The 19,550-nt window shown below is 46.3% G+C and overlaps 2 protein-coding genes across 2 annotated transcripts in view; one reads left to right on the top strand and one right to left on the bottom strand.

Annotated features, from left to right (window-relative positions):
- The window catches only part of CDH23 (cadherin related 23), a 394,671-nt gene that overhangs the window by 39,242 nt on the left and 335,879 nt on the right, over positions 1 to 19,550 (bottom strand). Inside the window, exons 37-39 of the mRNA XM_083740685.1 lie at positions 6,158 to 6,379; positions 5,905 to 6,024; positions 3,390 to 3,570 (exon numbers count right to left, since the gene is read on the bottom strand). Of these exons, the coding sequence (XP_083596811.1) occupies positions 3,390 to 3,570; positions 5,905 to 6,024; positions 6,158 to 6,379 (523 nt within the window). The remainder of the gene's footprint in view (positions 1 to 3,389; positions 3,571 to 5,904; positions 6,025 to 6,157; positions 6,380 to 19,550) is intronic.
- The window catches only part of VSIR (V-set immunoregulatory receptor), a 29,406-nt gene continuing 20,683 nt past the window's right edge, over positions 10,828 to 19,550 (top strand). The window contains exons 1-2 of the mRNA XM_083740793.1: positions 10,828 to 11,073; positions 18,498 to 18,917. Of these exons, the coding sequence (XP_083596919.1) occupies positions 10,995 to 11,073; positions 18,498 to 18,917 (499 nt within the window). The 5' untranslated portion in view covers positions 10,828 to 10,994. The remainder of the gene's footprint in view (positions 11,074 to 18,497; positions 18,918 to 19,550) is intronic.

Genomic DNA, 19,550 nt, shown 5'->3' on the forward strand with positions numbered 1-19,550 from the left:
TTTTTGTTATTGGCACACAAAATTAAACGTGGGCTTTTTTCTTTCAGCAAGGGGTCCACAATGCACTAGGAAGCCTGAGGGTGTTGGCCAAGATGGACTCTTTCAGAAGACAATCCTTCCTCAAATCCACTCACGGTGATGCTTGAAAATCATGGTTCCTTCCCCTAGCTTGAAACTAGGTAGATTCTATCCAAGAGTCAATGCTACAGAGACCCTAAAAGTGAATGAAATACATTTCCTGCCCTCTATCAGTATACAGTCGTACCTTGGAAGTTGAACGGAATCCATTCTGGAAGTCCATTCTACTTCCAAAACATTCGGGAACCAAAGCGCGGAAGCTCCTGCAGCCAATCAGAAGCCCCGTGGGATGTTCGGCTTCCAAAAGAATGTTCGGAAACCGCAACACTCACTTCCGGGTTTCGATCGTTTGGGAGCTGATTTGTTCGGGAACCAAGGTGTCTGAGATCCAAGGTATGACTGTACAAGAATTTGCTGATATGTTGGTTATGTTGACATACAATGTATTTATTTAGACCTGATTAATGATGCAATTTTATACATGTGTACATTACTCACGGGACGCAGGTGGCGCTGTGGGTTAAAGCATCAGCGCCTAGGACTTGCCGATCGAAAGGTCAGTGGTTCGAATCCCTGCGGCGGGGTGCGCTCCCGCTGCTCGGTCCCAGCGCCTGCCAACCTAGCAGTTCGAAAGCACCTCCGGGTGCAAGTAGATAAATAGGGACCGCTTACCAGCGGGAAGGTAAATGGCGTTTCCGTGTGCGGCTCTGGCTCGCCAGATGCAGCTTTGTCACGCTGGCCACGTGACCCGGAAGTGTCTCCGGACAGCGCTGGCCCCTGGCCTCTTGAGTGAGATGGGCGCACAACCCCAGAGTCTGTCAAGACTGGCCCGTACGGGCAGGGGTACCTTTACCTTTACCTTACATTACTCACAAGTGGGCCATACATAAAACAGTGGGGCTTGCTACCAGGTACAGGGCTGTAACCCTAAACATTCCTATCTGAGGGTGCCTCCCCCATGAAGACAGTGGAGCTTGTTTCCAAGTAAATATGTTGCATGATTAAGAGATCTACATCCAGCTTTTAAGCTTAAGAGGTTTCAAGCAGACTTCTTTGACTCCATAGAGCAGAGTGCAAAGCGGTATTCAATCCCTTCCTAGCCAAGCTTCATAGTCCTTCTAGCACACTTGGTTGCTTTGGGGTGGGGTGGGGGGGGGTTGTTTGTGGCATGAACTTGCAAAACCTCAAGGATCTTCTAGCCGGGCAAGTACAACAGGTTTGCAATGTTTCCTCTCATGGCGGATGCTGCCTGTAACAGGATTTCCTGATGTAGACACTCGGCTTCTCAGAAAGAGGCCTCTTGAAGGGATAGTTTTGAAATGTCCCATTAACTATCCTTAGGCGATTCTTTTCACACGCCTTTCCTCCCTTTCTCTTCCACCGAAAAGTTTGTGTACTCTGAAATAATCTGCCTCATATTCAGATTGAGTGTACGACACTGCAGAGATTCTAAAGCGTCTCACACAAAGGCTGTCATTGCCCAACTTTATGCAAAATCTGCTTGGTTTGCAGTAAAAACACACCAACACACAGTATTTCTCAAGGAGCTACAGCGTAGATTGTGGCTGTTATACATGACTTCACAAACCAGTGGTGGAAGCACACTGTACGGCAAAGTACACAGCAGTGTGTACACAGCCAAGACAGTGACTGCCCCGAGGTCACCCAGTGAGCTTCCTGGGGATTTATTTGAACCCTGGTGTCTCTGTTTTTAGTCTATGGGTTGCTGGTCTTTTGAGAATTGTAAGCACACTGGCAAACCAGATAAACTGTTGTGCACACCACACACACACACACACACACACACACACACACACACACACATTCCCCTCTATCCCCCAGCAATTAGGCTTGGACTAAAGTGCTTTCACTTTCCCTCCCTGGGAAGAGGGATGTGATATTCCTGGAGGGTGCAACTGAGGAAAGCAAGAATTAACCTTCCCTCCCCAGCTGGAATCTCCTCCTAGCAACAAGGAAGATTAAACTAAGGCTTTTATTGGCTTTTTCCAAGTCTAATTTCAGTGGGAGGAGAGTCTGTGGGCAGCAAGGAAGGCCTCTGCAGATGCCAGGTTTGCAACCCGTGTCCCAGCCCAACACTCTGACCACTAAACCACAGTGCCACTGACCACTGTACCAAGGAACCAAATGTGAAAAAGCAGCACTGGAAACGTAAGATACTCATAACAATGTTATTGTTGCAGTAATTACTATTACTCATCACCAGGGCTGGCCCAAGACATTTCACCGCCTCAGGCAAAGGACAAGATGAAACCTTTCCCCACCATTGTTCTGCATACAGAAACCCACAGAGCTGGAAGTGGGATCTTGCTTCAGTGCTGGCAATGGAGCAACATCCTCCATCTGACCTGAGGGCAGCAGGCTAGCTTGGGAAGTGAAGGGCAAGGTGCATGGCATATATAGCTTGAACCCCCAACACCTCTCCCCTGCTATTTCACCGCTCCACCCAGCACCTACTTGTGGCCTGCTCAGCCAAAGGCTGAAGTGGTGCATCCCATGAACAGGGCCACACATGTGCACATTCAGTGAGTAGCTGCACCTGAGAGCTTGCTCTGTCAGGGACCTTTCTCAGCAGTTTTCTCTGCAATATACTGTGATAATGCGGCTGCTGACTAGGCAACACAGCCAGCCCAGGTCAGTGGCAAAGCAAGAATAATTGCTGCTGGCTCAAGAGAACAAGAAGAGTTGGGAGCCTCAGGAGAGGGGAGGGAGGCCAGAAGGGAGGGAGCCAAGGGAGGCCAGAAGGAACAGCTAAGGGGCATCCACTCCTACCCCCCATAAACCTGAGGCAGCTGCCACCATCTGTCTAAGGGTAGGACCCGCTCATCATTTCCAGACTGTTTCTGATGCGCAATGTGCTTTGTAATTCCTCCACACAAAACTCTCTGAGGTAAGCCACAAGGACACCCACTCTACATATTTTTGTTTCATTGAAGCAGATGGACAGCGACTTGCCAGAGTCTACCCAGTGAATTAGTGGCAGGAATAGAATTAGACCAGAGTTATCCGGGGTTGAAACAGAGAACTCGTTCAGTTGGTTCTTTTTAGCTTTTACTTGTGACTTAGACAAGAGGACACTGACCTTATTCCACACATATGGGAACTAAGCCTTAGTAAGAAATGCTATTTGCATAGGGAAGCACTGGCCCAGGCAGAAACAGAATACTTACTCCTTGTCTTGTGCTACTACCCCTGAGATGATTTCTGCACACATGCATGATTTAACTGCATTTTCTGGACGGGCTGAGAACTGCAAACTCAAGAGTTCCTGTTCTCTTTCTTTCTCCACTTACCAAGGGGATCCCCTGCGATGATGCTGTACTCCACTTGTCCATTGGGTCCCGAGTCTCCATCATGGGCAAGGAAAGTCCACACCCTTGGCCCTGGCTGTCCTTCTGTGATGTCAAAGGGCCCTTCATAGGAATGTGGGAACGTTGGTTGATTATCATTGATATCATTCAAATTCACTAACACCTTAAGACAGAAAACACACAGAACAGTTTGCAAACGCAGCCAAAACAACAAGTAAAAGCTATGAAGCCTGTTATCGAGTACCTGCAGTACACAACCACCAGTATAGTACTGCTAGTTTTATTTATTCATTTCACTTATCTCAATTTCCCCCACTGTATTTCTTTATTTGCAGCAACAAACACAAGCATTCTCAATAACCTTCATACAGAAATTAACGGCATCCAATGACATCCATCTCTGACTTAAAAGGATTTTGCACAGACTGGCAAAACAAAGAACATCTGAAACCCAACATTCCAGTGTAATTGCAAAGCTATGTTTCTTGACAAGGTAAATTTGTACGAGGATTTGCCAGGTCGAACCCTGATCGGGCCCAGGTCAGATGCAAGCACACCCTGGGAACTCTGTGCAATCGGCTGTTTGGTATTTATTACACTGCTGCAGCTGTAATCAGTTTATTCTAGGAACCATGGAGAACAAGGTAGGGCTTAACGTGTGCCTGGAATCAGCTCTGGAAACTGTTCTGGAGGGCAGGCCTCATTCTTGAGCACATAGTTAAACTTCAGCAATGAAGAATGGGCAGCAGAGTCGTTCAGCACGGAGTAGCTGCACCCATCTCCACACACTGATTAGAAAGAACGGTGCTTGCAAGTCAGAGGACGTGTTATCCTGATAAGACTTAATTTTCAGTTGCTTTTATGGCAGTTATAAACTAACCGGTGGATCATGGAAGAACCCTCATAGTTGCACAGTCCTGTTGAGAAAGCCATTACTAGGCGGTGCACTTTGATTCTAGCCCTCAAGATTTTTGGGAAATACTTGAAAATATGACTGCAGTTGCAGGAATTCTTCAGTGTGGGCAAGCAATTTCCACTCAAACTCTGAAGCTGCCCTTGTGACTTATTAATCTAGTCTATGCAGAGTCCAAGATAAGCCCTGCCTGTCTACACCCACACTGTGAAGTGGCACAGGGTTGTAGAAGCCTGCAATTGTGGAGTTAAACAGCAACTTGCACAGCAGTGTCTCCTCCAACATGATGCCTGCTTTGTTACATCTGCAGCATGGAAGCCCCTTTAATCCACTCCTTGTGACAGCAGTTACTGCAGGGTGGAGGGGATGCATGCAATGGTTCACCACGTTAGGTTTTAGCACACTGCTGCGAAGCTTTCTTTTGGGACGTTTGCTGTGCTACAGTGCACGTACCATGTCGTTTCTCATGCGGGTCACTGCACACGGACAGGTGCCGCATGGAACAATCTATAATGATATCTTTGTGTTGGCCATAATACAGAAACTGATCCCGTATGTACATTGCAGCAAAAATAACGGAGCTAGGTAGTACTTCTCATTAGTATAAGAGTGAGCAGATTCAAAGCAGAGGAGAAAAAAGGGAAGGACCTCTCACATGGCCTTCCTTGAACAAGGAAGCAAAACAGCCTTCAGGAAACTGCAGGTGGAAAGTGCAAGCAAAGAGTGAGCTACACAAGTCTAGAGTCGAAAGGTAACTCAAAGGTCACCTTGTTCTGCCACAGCAGCAGTATTCCTGATAGCTGGCCTCTATTTGTTTCCCTTTCCTTTCCTTTTTTGCATGTTTAGTGTATAATGGTTTTTGTTACCTATTGTAGCAATATAATATAAATATATATTTTTAAACCCTCTAATGATGGAGAGGCTCCACCATCAGCTTTCAAGGACATCTGCTTCCATTGCTGAAGTTCTTCCTAATGTTGAGTTGAACATCCATTTCCTGTAATTTGAACCTGTTGATTGGGGTCCCACCCCCTTGGAGCAACAGAAAACCTATTGGTTCCATCATCCATGTGACAACCCTTGAAATATTTGAAGATGGCCAATCCTGTCACCTTTTAATCATCTGTTCTCCAAGCTAAACATATGTCTCTTTACACTTTTCTCATAGGGTCTCCAGATCCCTCACCATCTCTGTTGCCCTTCTACGGGCCACCATAAACATATTTCTTAAAATTCAGTGTCCAGCAGTGATTTTCCCTCTTTGCCAAATACTGGAGACAAGTGAGAGAGAAGTATGTTCTTCCAAGGAAACTATCCATGGAATTTCCTCCTATTGAGAACCACAGATATAGTTGCTCCTTTTAAATGGTTTCTATAATGCAACAGCAATTGAATTGCAGAACATGCAAGAACACAAAAAAGGAGAGAGCAAGAAGTTTGCTGTGCACACTTCATAGAATGGGAGATCATTAATCTCATTAGCTGTTGCATGTTATGTAGGTTTAGCTTCTGGAAATGCAAGCAGCACCTGGAAGTGCTTTTGGATGGCTGCTCATTATCCGTTATCCCGGAAGCGATACGTACTGTTGTGGTGGATGTGAGACGGCGTGAAGGGATTGGACACTGGTCTGTGGCAGTGACGATCAGTGTGTAACGCCCGTGGCTGATTTCATAATCCAACTCCTTCATTGTGCTGATTTGTCCCTAAAATGAGAGGCCAAAACAAAAGGGAAACATTAGCTTTCGGCAATGAGGACGGCGTATGCTCATGGAATGTTGGGTACCGGGGCTCAATACTTTTGTGCAAAGTGAAACAGCGATGTGAAAGTGTACTAACCGTAGTGCTGTTTATGTGAAAAGTGCCCATGATGTTCCCCTCTGTGATGGCATATGTAACTGTGCCATTTGGCCCTTCGTCAAGGTCCACCGCATTGATGGTGATAAGGATTGCGTTAAGTGTGCCGGGGCCCTCATCCAGTGTGACTTCATACTGCTGCTGCCGAAATACTGGAGCATTGTCATTCTCATCCAGGACGGTGACATAGACCGTGGTAGTAGCCTGTGAGCAAACACTGACACATTCAAAATCATGCAAGGATAATAATAAAAATAAAAGTGTCTAGATGCAAGCCATGCACTTCAGTCTACACACACATTTCCACAAGCTTCCAGAGGTTAACAAATACATCCATCTTTAAGATTATGCCATGGTCAACTGTCAGGGTGGCTGTCTGGAGGAGGTCAGCAATAACTCACAGGGTGTTAGTGAAGTTAACGCTCTATTCAAAGAAACAAAACAGCTCAGGCAGAGTGAGCACAACAATGCTTCCAAGCAGATCTTGCCCCAATGAGGACTGAAGGTCCCCACCTTTCCAACAGCTTTCCAAGTCTCCTCCTCCCCTGGTTCCTTCCCAAGCAATCTGAGGCTCCTTCATCTTGTCTATCTTTGCTCCACCCTCTTCATACCTCTTCAGGTTCTGGCAGACCAAGGCGAAGTGGAGCTGGTCACTGCAGGAAGGGAAGACCTCCTCACCAGCCTGACTCACTGCTGCCTCTTGATGCCCCCTCGTCTCCAGCCTCCTCTTCTGACTCTGATTCTGGACTTCTTTTTGCTACAGACTCTTCCTGCTTACTAAATCCTGCTACCTCTTCAGCTTCTCACAGCTCCTCCCAGTCTGCTCCCTCTTCTCCCTCTAACCACTTGTTGATGTCCCACCCATCCCCTGGTTCTGAGCCTTCTTCCCTTGGGGGTTCCCCAGCTGGTGTCTCCCACCATTCCTCTGCATCCAGCCTGTCCATGACATCAACTGATGTTATCCAGGAGGCACAGCCACAGAAGGGATTAAATAAGACATTTGGTCAGGCGCACTAAGCAAGCAAGTAAGCAACACAAGCAATAGGCAACATTATTTTGGCAGTTGCCTCTGAGAGACACTGAGGGGGCTTCCAGACAACCTGTTTAACAAGCATTTTTGAGGTTATCCAGGAGGCATGGCAAAAGGTATCACGGTATACAAATGAATGCAGTGGTATATTAAAATAGGGCAGAACAATGGACCAGAATTTAATGAAACAACCTACTGTAATGTGTGAATAAACCCTGCAGCACAGAAAGGCCTATTAACCCTTCCCAATTGTCACAGGAGCCATGCAAAATGCTCTCAGCAAACTACAGAATTTTAACTAATTCCACAACAGACTTCTAAAATAAAAACCATTAACTCTCTTTTTTCCCCTTTGTAATTTTTGGGTCCACTCTGAAGGACTTGGATGAAATATATCCATTTGGATTTGTCAATCTGGTCTGCATCTTGTGTTTTGAAAACTGCACCCCCCCCCCCAAATTCTGAATCCCATGGGATTTGAGAGGAAGAAAGGAAAATGCTTAAGAAAGGAAGAACAGGCTGCTGGATCAGGCCAGCATCCTATTCTCATTGTGGTCAAACCAGGTGCCTGTGGGAAGCCCATAAGAAGTACCTGCAGCACTCTACCCCCCCCCCAAATTTCCAGCAACTGGTATTCATATGCATTCTCTCTGGGATGAGGTAGAAGAAAGCCATTGCTAGCCTCATCTTCCATGAGTTGTCTCATCCTCTCTTGAAGCCATCCAAGTGGTGGTGGCCACCCCTACCTCTCTATTCCTGAATGCACCTCAAGGTCAAAAGCCAAATCTAATAAACCAAGAGGATTTAGGAAAACTCTCACACAGAGCCTTGCTGTGCACTTCCTCCACAGCCAGCAAGTAAGGATATACCTTCTGGACATACTGCCCACCTTGAAATACATGTGGTCAGGGAGTTTGGCTTTCCCTGTTATGGGGCAAGTTGCTTTGCAGAAGAATGCTATTTCTTATTTATGGAGAGAAGTACAGCCGAAAAGTTCTCCATGAAAAAAGAAGACTTGGGGACAAACCACATGTCATGAAGGAAAACGAAGAATGGCCGTGCAATTCTAACAATAAGACCTATTGAATTCACTAGGGATTAGTCCCAGGTAAGCAGAGTTAGGATTGCAGCCAAACACTCCCAATGTTTACTTTTATTTTTAAATAAGTGTAAGGAACTCTGAATTTGATCAGAGCAGCTGTACTTGGGAAGGGAATGTTTAACTAGTCCCCAATCCAAATGTGCCCTCCCCCCAGCTGCTGTGGTAAAATAATAATAAAGCCACTTCCGGACCTGGCCCAGGAGGTGGGGTTGCGGGCTTCACGCCCACCCCATGTGAGCGGGGGCTGGTTTCAGAGCAGGGAAATCCCTAACCCTAATCCACCCAGCCAGCCAATTAGGTGCCTGGGGGCGGGGCGGGGCCTGCCCTATTTAGGGCTGGCGTGGCCGGGGCTCGCCCTCTTTTGCCAGCTAGCCCCCACGTTTTCTCACCCTCCCTCCCTTTAGGTTTCTGACTTTGCTATGGACTTCGGTCTGTCGCCGCAAGGGGCATGGTAGGAATTTTTCCCAATTGGCAATTTGCAGCCATTTGGTTTTTCGCCTACCTCGTAGCAACTCGTCACAACTCCTCGGCATTGGCGGTTAGGCATTGGTAAGAAGGGGTTAAGAGGATGTGTGGGGGGGAGGAACGCCATCACCTCCTGCCAGAGAATGAAGGGTGGTCCGGTAAAGGACTCTGGGGGGCATGGCCCTGTCCGAAGCCTACGGAGGTGTGGGCCCAAGGCACGCCCCCGAGCGGTGACCCCGGGGGAGCTCCTAGTTGACGGTGCCTCAGCAGGAGACTCCCCCACTATGGTGTTAACCCTTCCCGTGTCTCCAGCAAATGGGCTGGAGCCGGATAGTCGATAGGACCAATGCCTAAGCCAATGCCTCTCATTCCTGAATTCAATAAAGTTGTGGCCTAATTCACCCATTTAACCTTAAATTCTGGTGTCTGGTGTCTTTATTTATCCTTGGTGGGGGGCGGGAACTCACCACGCAATACATGGACCAAGTATTTATCATTGTCCCTTGTGGGGCTAATAGCAACTTGGAGAGACGAATTAGATCAGAGGAAGTGTTAAGCACCTTCAGCGCTGCTGCTCTTAACAAATTCAAACTGAATACCCTGACAAGACGTCATTAAGGGAACATGAGCTCCCTTTCAGGCTGGATTTCAGAAACTGTTTCAGCAGGATGGTCTGCTCATGCAAATCAACTCCCTTTCCCTCCTTCCTTATCAGAAGCAAGGGCTGATTCAATACATCAAAGGTTTGCTGCATTCTTCAAATTGTACCTTTCTGTTGAGTAGATTGAACAAGTGGCCTCAGAGCCTACTGTAAGCAGCACTGCCTTTCAGATAAGACCAACCAGCCCAATCAGTTTAATTGGCCACACACTGTTTCTGCAACATCTCCTAGACAAAGCTCCAGGAAATCATGTAACAACATAGAACACAGCAGAGCAATTACGCAACATTTTGTGGTTGAAGTGCTGTCTGATCACGCAAAAGACATCTTTGCTAAGAGCCTCTTGCAACTTTCCCTGCTTGGTTTTCACGTGTGAGCATGACATCCCCTTTCCCTTTGTACTCTTTCTGATCTTTCTTTTCTTGTCTTCAAAGCCGCGCCATCTCGACTTACTATTTTATCTGGTTACTTTAATATTGCTATGTCAGAATCAAAGAGCATATTTTAAAAGCACAGTTGAGAGAAAGGGAGAGAGAGAGAGAGAGAGAGAGAGAGAGAGAGAGAGCCAAGCACTGCATAAACCATTGGAGCTTAAGCTGATTGACATATCCACTTGATTCACATACATAAGCAAATAAAATAAATAAACACCACGTGTCCCCTCCCTCGCTACCACACAAGCACACACACTTGTGCACAACTTGTGTAGTAATAAGCAAATCTACTTTCAGCTCCAAAAGTACCAGATGCCGAGAGAAAAAGCACTGGGATGACTGACAAGCACCTGGAGAGTTTTTCAAGTATGAGTTTCAAATGTTTGATGCAACACTGCCTTTTAACAAGTCCATCTTGCCTCAATATTTCCTACTCTGGCTGGCAGGGGCTTTCTGGTCTACCTCATTCCTGCCCAAGAGCCAATAATTGGAAGTGGTGGGTAGCATCTGTTCAGGTGTGTTCTACCTCTGAGCTACACCGTCTTTCTACATTGTTAACTTTCAATTCCTCCCCCTCCCTTAAGGCTTCCCCACCAGTCCCAATTCTAGCAAGAGGCAGTGTGCTCAACTGCAAATTCTCTGGTACCCTAAGAGCAAAACCTGTCTGCATCAAACAACTCTTTGCAACCTACTTTTTTCTGAAAGGAAAAAAATAAATGTTAGAGGCTTTGATAATTAAGTGGTATCTAAATCCTGTTAAACAAACAAATAAGTGGCGGGGGCTGGGAGGCTGGTCTGACGAAGTTTGCAAGCTACAGACGGGAAAATCTCCCAACCTGTCAAATCGATGCGTCACATGCGCGAGGCATACCCGCTTTCTCTCTCGGCCTCCAGGGGGCGCCCTCCGTTCGCGCTGCCCGCCCGGTCCAAAGCGCGCGCACCCCCACCCCCACCCCCCGCGCGCTGGGTTTGCGCATCTGGGCTGCTGAAATTTCCTGTGAGTTTTGCAACTCCCTCTCGGCTCTGCTTCGGGACTGCCCAGCTCCGGGCCGGAGAGAGACCCACCCAGAGGGGACCGGCGAGCGGAAAAGGGATTTATTATTTACTATTCTTTCACCTCGCGCGGCATGGACCAGGAGGCAAGGAAGCGGCGAGTCCTGCCGCCGCCGCTGCTAATGCTGACGCTTGCCTTGGCTCTCCCTCGAGGTAAGGGCAGGCGGGGAGCCTTGGAGGGCGCAGCTGGGTCTGCGCCAAGACCCACGCATTTGCATTCCCACTGGGCTGCCCTGAGGGACAAGGATTCCCGACCGGGATGGAGCCTCCACCCCCCCCCAACCCCGCTCTGCACTCTTCCCTGGGAGGCTACCTGGCTAGAGAGAGGCGCTTTAAAAAGCAGCGAGGAAGGTTGCTGCTAATGTGGGTTGGGTGGCAGGAGGGGTGTGGTGGGAGGAAATTAATGGAGTTTCAATACCTTGTTGAAGCAACCTTCCTCCCCCTTTCCTTGCCCCACCTTCCTCACTGCGCTTCTTGCACCCAGGACAGGTGAGTGGGTGGGCATCGTTTTGGCTTATCCCACCTCCATCCATCTCCAAACGGGTCTAAAAGCAGGGCTGGTTACTCTGAAGTATGTGCAGGATGCAGTTGTGGTGGCGCAGGCTGGTGGTGAATGAAGTCAACAGGTGAGGGATGTTCCAAAAAGAGCATCTTGGTGGCCCACAGGGATGCCTGTGCCAATCCGCTTGTATGAGTTGGAAGCCTTTGGAACACCCACACACCTGTATCCTTACCTGCTTGGCTGTGTCTTTCTGGCTCTAGAGCCGGCCATTTAAAAAAACAACAACCCAGCTGTGTACATATTTGCATGTGTGGAATTTGAAGTCCAGAGTTGGCTACAGACCAACTTTTAGGCCTTCAACTGGGTTTTTTTTATATCCTTCAGGTAACTTTACTGCAAGGCCGCTATGTCATATGTGATGCCTAAAGGGCTTTTTGCTGAATGCGGAGGAAACAGGATTGTTTTTTCCCTAGTAACGGGGCTCAGCTGAGATCACTGAAAAAATATTAAAGTCATTGATGCCTTGCAAATCATGTTTTAAGGGAGAGGAACAGCAAGGGAATAACAAGATTATTTTGGTTTACAATTGCTCCTCTCCTTTGCACAAGCTGTTGAAATAGTCAACAAGTTAGCTAGCACAGTCTGACAGACAGTAACGGGCTTGCATCTGTGCAAGGTTACATCTTTGCTTAGCTGTGAATTCACTTGGTGGTGTTGAGCAAATAACTGTCTTTCAGTTCTGCATATATAAATGTAAATATTAATATTCTGCTTCTCAGGACTTTTTATGAGGCTGAAGGAACTTTGCGTTAAAGGCATCTAACCAAGAGATAACAAATAACATTATATAACTCTGAATATTTGTTTAAAATGCAAACAAAACAGCTGCCCCCCCCGCAAGCACTTACTTATCTGATTGTCAAATTTTCCAAGAGGTTGAGAAAGAGCATGATGAGGAGAACTGTGTAAGAAGGATGAGAAAACTACTTAACAGTGTCAGATCAATATTTTTCCTAAGGTGGGAGCATCAAATGCTCCCCTCCCCCGGTGCTTAAGACCAGCTGAGTTATTGTGGCATCTGAGGCAGAAAATATCATGACCGCCTTTCCCTCCTTGGCAGTAAAAATGCCACAACAGTTCAAGTACCGGGCCAAGTTCAAACTGTTACTACTTGTATGCAAAGCCTTTAACATCTAGGGACCAGTTTACCTGTGGGGTTGGTTGCCTCGATCCATATGTGCCCACTTGACTGTTTTGATCTCCAGAATGGGCAACTGTTCCAGGTAACACATAATACTACTTACACTTTGGAACTCTCTGCCTATTGACTCCTTTCTGGCACCTTTTTGTTTAGGCAAGCCTATCCAGTGAGGTAGAAGCTAGATGTCCTTTGAAACTTTTTTAGCTAATTTGAACCATCTTCTCTTGAAAGTTTTTAAATACCTGTTTTTAACTTACACACACACACACACACACACACACACACACACACAGAGGAATTTTAATGTTTTGTTTTATACTTTTGTAAAATCTTAGAGGTTCTTTTATGTTGTGTTGTCGGGGTTTTTTTGCAATCAAGTAGTATAGAAATTTTGTTAAAATATATCATAATAATAAATTTAACAATTTAACAACTTGCTGCGGTTTCATGATACCCAGAATCAGCTGCCTGGTGGGAGGGCCAGCCCAGATTTCCTACAGTCTTAAGTTAGTAGCAGGAGTGGCTGGCACTATGGGGCGGAGCCATGGAACCCCCCTTCCTGACGTCAGCTTCAATGATGCGTACCAGGATGGTGATGAGGCAGGGTGGTAATGAAGTTGGGGCTGCATGGGTGCATCAGCAGCAAGGATGGATTAGCATCCCTGGAGCAGTTGCACATGCAGCCCCAATATTATCTGTTTATTTATGAGCATTTCTGTGCCACTTGATATTTCAAAGATCTCTAAGCTTTGCCACGGCTCCTGTCCCCACACTGTCCTGGGAAGTGGTTGCTGTGAGCAGCTGGATGCATTCTAGAGCTTTGCCAGAGGGAAACAGACAAACAGAAATTAAAACACTCAGGCAGCAGCGCTGCAGCCCCCTAACTGCCTTTGTGCTTACATTAACCCCTACCCCCCCCTCCACCCACATTTGTATTTCATCTCCGATTTTTATGGATTCCCCCTGTAAATTATGTATGCTGATGGAATGGATTTGGAACTGTTGTGGGTCCATTCATTTCTACCTTGTGTCCTGCCGCTTGCGGGCTTCCCAGGGGCAAGGACTATGAGGGGGTCTTCTTATATTCACATGCGAGCCTATCCCTCCTGTTGTTGGTTGTTATCTGTCTCAAGAGACAATGGAGGAGTGCGCCTTTGCAGGTGAAGTCAAACCGTCAGAGTTAAAGTGTCTGCTGTTGCTGTAGAGGCAGATACAGGAGAGACATGTTTTGTTGCAGCTGGGGCAGATCTGGTTGTGCTGCTGCAGATACATCATGGCTTTTTCTTCTCTCTGCACTCCTTTCAGTGGTCATTCCTTTCCGGGTCACTCTGCTATGCATGCACGGCCTGACTGACTGCCTCCAGCCATTGTGGTCGTCTGCATGGGATTCCCACACAGTGGGGTTGATGTTGCTAGCCTTCACGTCTTGCATGCTGACATCTTTGTAACACAGAGGTGGTCTGCCAATGGGCTAGTACCTGAAGCCAGCACCCCATAGAGCATGTCCTTGGAGGGCCTGCCATCTTCCATTCTGTGGACATGGCCAGGGCCGGCCTAGACCTTGCTGAGACAGGAGTGTTGACATGCTATGAATGTCCACATTCATTGGGAAAGTGCATCTTTGCTTGAGACTCTGTCCTGCCATGTGATGCCCAAAATCTTCCTGACGCAGTGCATGTGGAAGGCATTGAGGCGTCACTCCTGGTGGTTGTAAGTTACCCGTGACTTACTCCCATAAAACAGCATGCTCAACACACAAGCCTGGTAGACCTTGATTGTTATTGGTTGTTAGTATCACATTCTCCCACACCCTTTTAGACAGGTGAGCCACTGCCGTAGCTGCCTTGCCAATACGCTTAGTACATACAGCATCATGTACTAAATACTTCCTTTTTGTTTTCCACTGGGTAGTCTTGCTGAGCCACTCATGGAATAAGCTCCCTTATCTAGAAAGTTGGAAAAGCTCTATTCTGCAAATTCCAGACGTGAAAAGCTGTGGAAGGCATTCTGAATCTTAGAATCCCGTTAAACTGATTTTGTATTCAGTTTGCTGCCTTTTCTATTTCCTAGCAAGAAAGACTTCTTCATTAGAAGTGACACGCCTTGCATCCTGACACTTAAAAGTGCTGGCTGAAATACAGGGAGGACGCCCTTCTTGTGCGACTTCCTTATTATGGTCCATGGAAAGGGAAAAAAGCCCCTTCACCGAGGGCATGTTTACGCTGTGTAGCATAAGGAACTACTTCATTAAGAGTTGCGCAACGGGTTCTGCATTTATTCCCTCTCCCTAGAGGGTGTGCAAACAATAGCTCTGGACAGGGAGCCGGAGCTCTCTAAGAGATATCAGAAAATTCCAACAGAGAATTCTCAGCATCTTCCTGGAACATGGAGAGGCAGTCATACTATATACTAATGGCAAAGTCGTTTTCCAAGTGCTGAACCTGAAGCACCTCCGCACCCGGGAGGAAGATATCGGCATGCCTGGGGGAGTTCCAAGGTTTGCAGAAATATAACATATATTTAAGCGGAGCAACTTAGGTGGGCGAAAAGCTCCCAAGAACAGTTCAGCGAAGTCTGTGTATGCTCAGTGGCATAGAATGCTGACTGACTAGAGGTGGTGGAGGAAGAACAAGAATATCCTTTAAGAGAGCAGGTGTTTTCTTGTTTATGAGACAGGTGCCGTAGGGAGATGAACCATTTTTGGGGGAAAATGGACTTATGCTAAACTACACACAATGTTTCCCCCAATTCTTCCCCCCTCCTCAAATTTTAAACTATGTCTTCTGTGTCATCTAAGTGAAAACTGACGCCACTAGTTTACTGACGTCTGTTACAGGGGAAGTAATAATTGTGGTTGCAAAGGAGCTTCCAATAACCTGTGCAAATATCCTTCCCTTACAGTGTTATCAACTTATATGCATGGGTTTCTTCCCCACCCCCTCTTCTGTCACCCTGAACTGAGATACCACTACCATATCATGCAGTGCCACACAATATTACTGTATTTAGACAACACCAAAAAAAGTGTTCATTGTAAGATATTGTAAGATATTTGGTTGATAGTCACACAGGCATTTTGACATTTGCCTTGCTCACTGCCATTTAAATATTCTGACATTTAGGTTTAATTAAGCCTAAGTCAAGGAAGTAAAATCATACTGTGTCCCAAAGATCCATGGAATATTAGCATCATCTGTGTTGCATTATTCGGCGAATTTAAACGCAATTAAGTCAGATGTGGTGGGAGGGAGGCATGGTTTCACCCAAGACCTTTGTACCCTCATTTATGGTTAATTGTTCAATGAATTAATCATCAAGTTCACACACTCCCTTATTAAAGTCAGCGTATTCATTACTATTCCATTGCTTGCTGTCCATGCCAGCGGGTGAAGTTTGACAGAAGACATCATGGGAGTGGGTTCCTCACCCTCTCTCCTCAATCACTCCCTGCTCCCCAAGTTAGCCTATAAGATTAAACTGCAGTTTAATCTTCTTCTTTTTAAGTGTACAAGATCTGTAATAGTGAAAACAAATTTTAGAGCTTTCTACAAATTAAGGAAATTCATTTGTCCCGGCCAGGGTCTTTTTCTCTCTCCATCTGGAGCTCACAGAGGCCCTGCTCCAGCACCTCTCAGGAGGGCACCATTGCCATTTGAAGAGAACAAGGGAGAGGTTCATGGTGAGCTCCGGCACCTCTTTTTCTAGAAAAACAGCACTGCTCCCCACCTTCTCCAACTGTAAATTTCAATATAAAGCACCCAGGGATCCAAACACATTGCTGAAGGGGGAGCGGAATCCATTAAGTCTTGTGCCTTTTTGTTGTGCTACCTCAAATTTATCCAGTAGTCCCAACAGTGTTGGGAAGATTTGAAGGAAGTACAGGGGTACCTCGGGTTACAAACGCTTCGGGTTACAAACGCTTCAGGTTACAGACTCTGCTAACCCGGAAGTAGTACCTCGGGTTAAGAACTTTACCTCAGGATGAGAACTGAAATCGAGTGGCGGCAGCGGGAGGCTCCATTAGCTAAAGTGGTACCTCAGGTTAAGAACAGTTTCAGGTTAAGAACGGACCTCCAGAACGAATGATGTTCTTAACCCGAGGTACCACAGTAGACAAAAACCCAGCACGGGGTGACAGGGGGGCTTGCCTCTTCGTGCCATTCCCCCCCCCCAACCCTCTTCAATGACTTAGTGCTGCAGGGCTTCCTCCTGCAGCAGGAAGTGCTTGGTGAACTGCAGAATTATTCTGCCACTGGGAGCGGCAAGATATGAAACTTAACAACAACCTGCACACACCTTACAGCTCTAGCCATAAAAACCCCAAACAGGATGTTGCTGCAGTTAATTGAAAACATATTTTGTTGTTAATACCAGCAGACTCTTCAGATTTTTAAAAGCCAGAAGTTACTTAGCCACATAGATTAACAACAAAACAAAAGGATACTGCAGTTTTTTAAAAGTTGGTGGTTACAAAAGGGATGGAACACATTAAATCAGGGGCAGAGAAGCTTTTTCAGAGCCAACACCACAACTGCCTTTTTGTGGCCACATTCTCCTGGCGGGCAAGACGAGAGGCAAAAGTGGGAAGAACAATAGATGCAAATTTTATGTTTGTTACAGTAGTCTCTTGAGACACACAGATGCCAACAACTTCAACAACAAGCACCTGTTATTCTCTTCTCCATCGAAGCAAGCTAGAGACATTATCAAAGTTCAGATTCCAGTCAGGCAAAAACACTTAAGGAAAGTGTCAAATAGGGATAGCTATGGGTGTGGCCTGAGGAAAATGGGTGTGTTTGAGGGGGTTTCAGACAGACAGGCCTGGAGGGTCAGATCCGGCCTCCCCAAGCCTCACCCCTGTGCTAAATGGATAGCCTTGCTGTACGGATGCTGCATTGAACTATTTCTAAGGCAAATTGCACCAATGTACCACTTAGGGGTGATTGATGTATCCAAATATTCCAAATGACCTGAATGCAGCTTTTATGCTGGCTATCCCAAGTACGTAACTGATCTGTAGCTGTTTATCCACCCACCGCCTCTCAGATGGCAAAAATATGAGTCAACAGGCAATCCTAAATATGCATACACTTAAATGAATTAACATGGAAATATGCAGCTGTTTTATATCCCTGCAGGAACTGACAACCCTTCTAAACAATCCAAATCAATTCCACATTAAGAGCTGCAGTTTATCAAGGGTCTGTGAACTACTCAATAGCAAACATTTGTCTGCGGTGATCCCTCCAGATTTTGTTTTTGTTTTTTTACTTTAAGAAGTCTGAGCCTTAACTGTTTCTAAAACTTAATGAGTTTTTAGCAATTTGGCCTTGAGGGGTGAGGTGAGGCCAAGAACTACAGCTGTTCCTTTTTTAAAAAGGAAAGTGGCTCTATTTAGGAATGTGGGTGAAGGTAGACACAAATATCAGTAAGCATGTCTTAAGACACTCACATTCTGAATGTCTTCAAGTAGAAATGGTCCAGTCTCTACAAAACACTCTGGCTCATAGCTCCTCTTCTTCTTGGCTCATGTTTAATTGATTTCAGTGAAATGTAACTGTGAACTTTATAGCAGTTTGTGGCATCAGAAATATATCAGGTTATAGGCTCCTGAATGAAAAGGTCTGTTGGTGCTGTTGCCCATAAAGGTGACCACCAATAAAAATATTCTGTGATCATTTATTTTTACTTTAATAAACGTACAGTTTCATTTGCACCAAAAGCCCCTGCTTCATTTGCCAGAATGTTGCACTCAGTGCAACTTTGTGAGTCACATTTTCTCTCGTGTAATGGAAACAATAATGCCTCTCTGTACTTGACATACTAAGTTGAATCTCTCACACGCTTCTCTAACATTCTGCTTTCTTCCTGCAGCACAGTCAACAACCTTTAAAATCACCACTCCTTACACGCTCTATATCTGCCCTGAGGGTCAGAAGGTCACCTTGACTTGCAAGCTCAGTGGGTCTCTGGCATCCCAGCATGACTCCATTTACAAATTTTGGTACTTCAGCAACCAGGGAGACCAGAGCTGCTCCCAGAAAAAACATGTCCGCAATGTCTCAGCAAAGGAGCTGCATCATGAATCGGAGAAGCACAATGGGCAGCATGTGAGCCACCATGGTTTGGAATTCTCCTCGGATCACCACGGGACGTTTTATGTCACCATGGCAAACCTTACTCTCAAGGACAGTGGGAACTACTGTTGCTACGTGGTAGAAGCTGAAAAGGAGCACAACAAGGCCCGTGCCAAGCAGCAGGCTCATGGTTTCATGGAACTTCGGATACAAAAAGGCAGGTGAACTTTGTACACAAAGCAGATATAGCTAAAGCCATCTTTTCGCCTGTTTCATATTCTCCTAGAACAGGGGTCAGCAAACTTTTTCAGCAGGGGGCCAGTCCACTGTCCCTCAGACCTTGTGGGGGACCAGACTATATGGGGGGGGGGGAACAAACGAATTCCTGTGCCCCACAAATAACCCAGAGATGCATTTTAAATAAAAGGGCACATTCTACTCATGTAAAAACACCAGGCAGGCCCCACAAATAACCCAGAGATGCATTTTAAATAAAAGGGCACATTCTACTCATGTAAAAACACGTTGATTCCCGGACCATCCGCAGGCTGGATTGAGAAGGCATTTGGGCCAGATCCGGCCCCCGGGCCTTAGTTTGCCTACCCATGTCCTAGAATCACACATACAAACCTATTGGCATGGATGGTCCTACACTAAGGGTGGTGGTATTCAACCAAGTTTTACTCAGAGAGAGTCCCTTAATGGACTTAACTGATGTAAGAAACTGCATTATACTGAGTCACATCACTGGCCCATCAAGTTGGCCCATTATTGTCTACACCGAATGGCAGCAGCTCTCCAGGGAGCCCTAACCTGGAGATGCTGGGGATTCGAACCTGGGACCTTTTGC

The sequence above is a fragment of the Podarcis gaigeae genome (genome assembly GCF_964106915.1).
Source record: "Podarcis gaigeae genome assembly, chromosome: 5".
NCBI lineage: Eukaryota > Metazoa > Chordata > Lepidosauria > Squamata > Lacertidae > Podarcis > Podarcis gaigeae.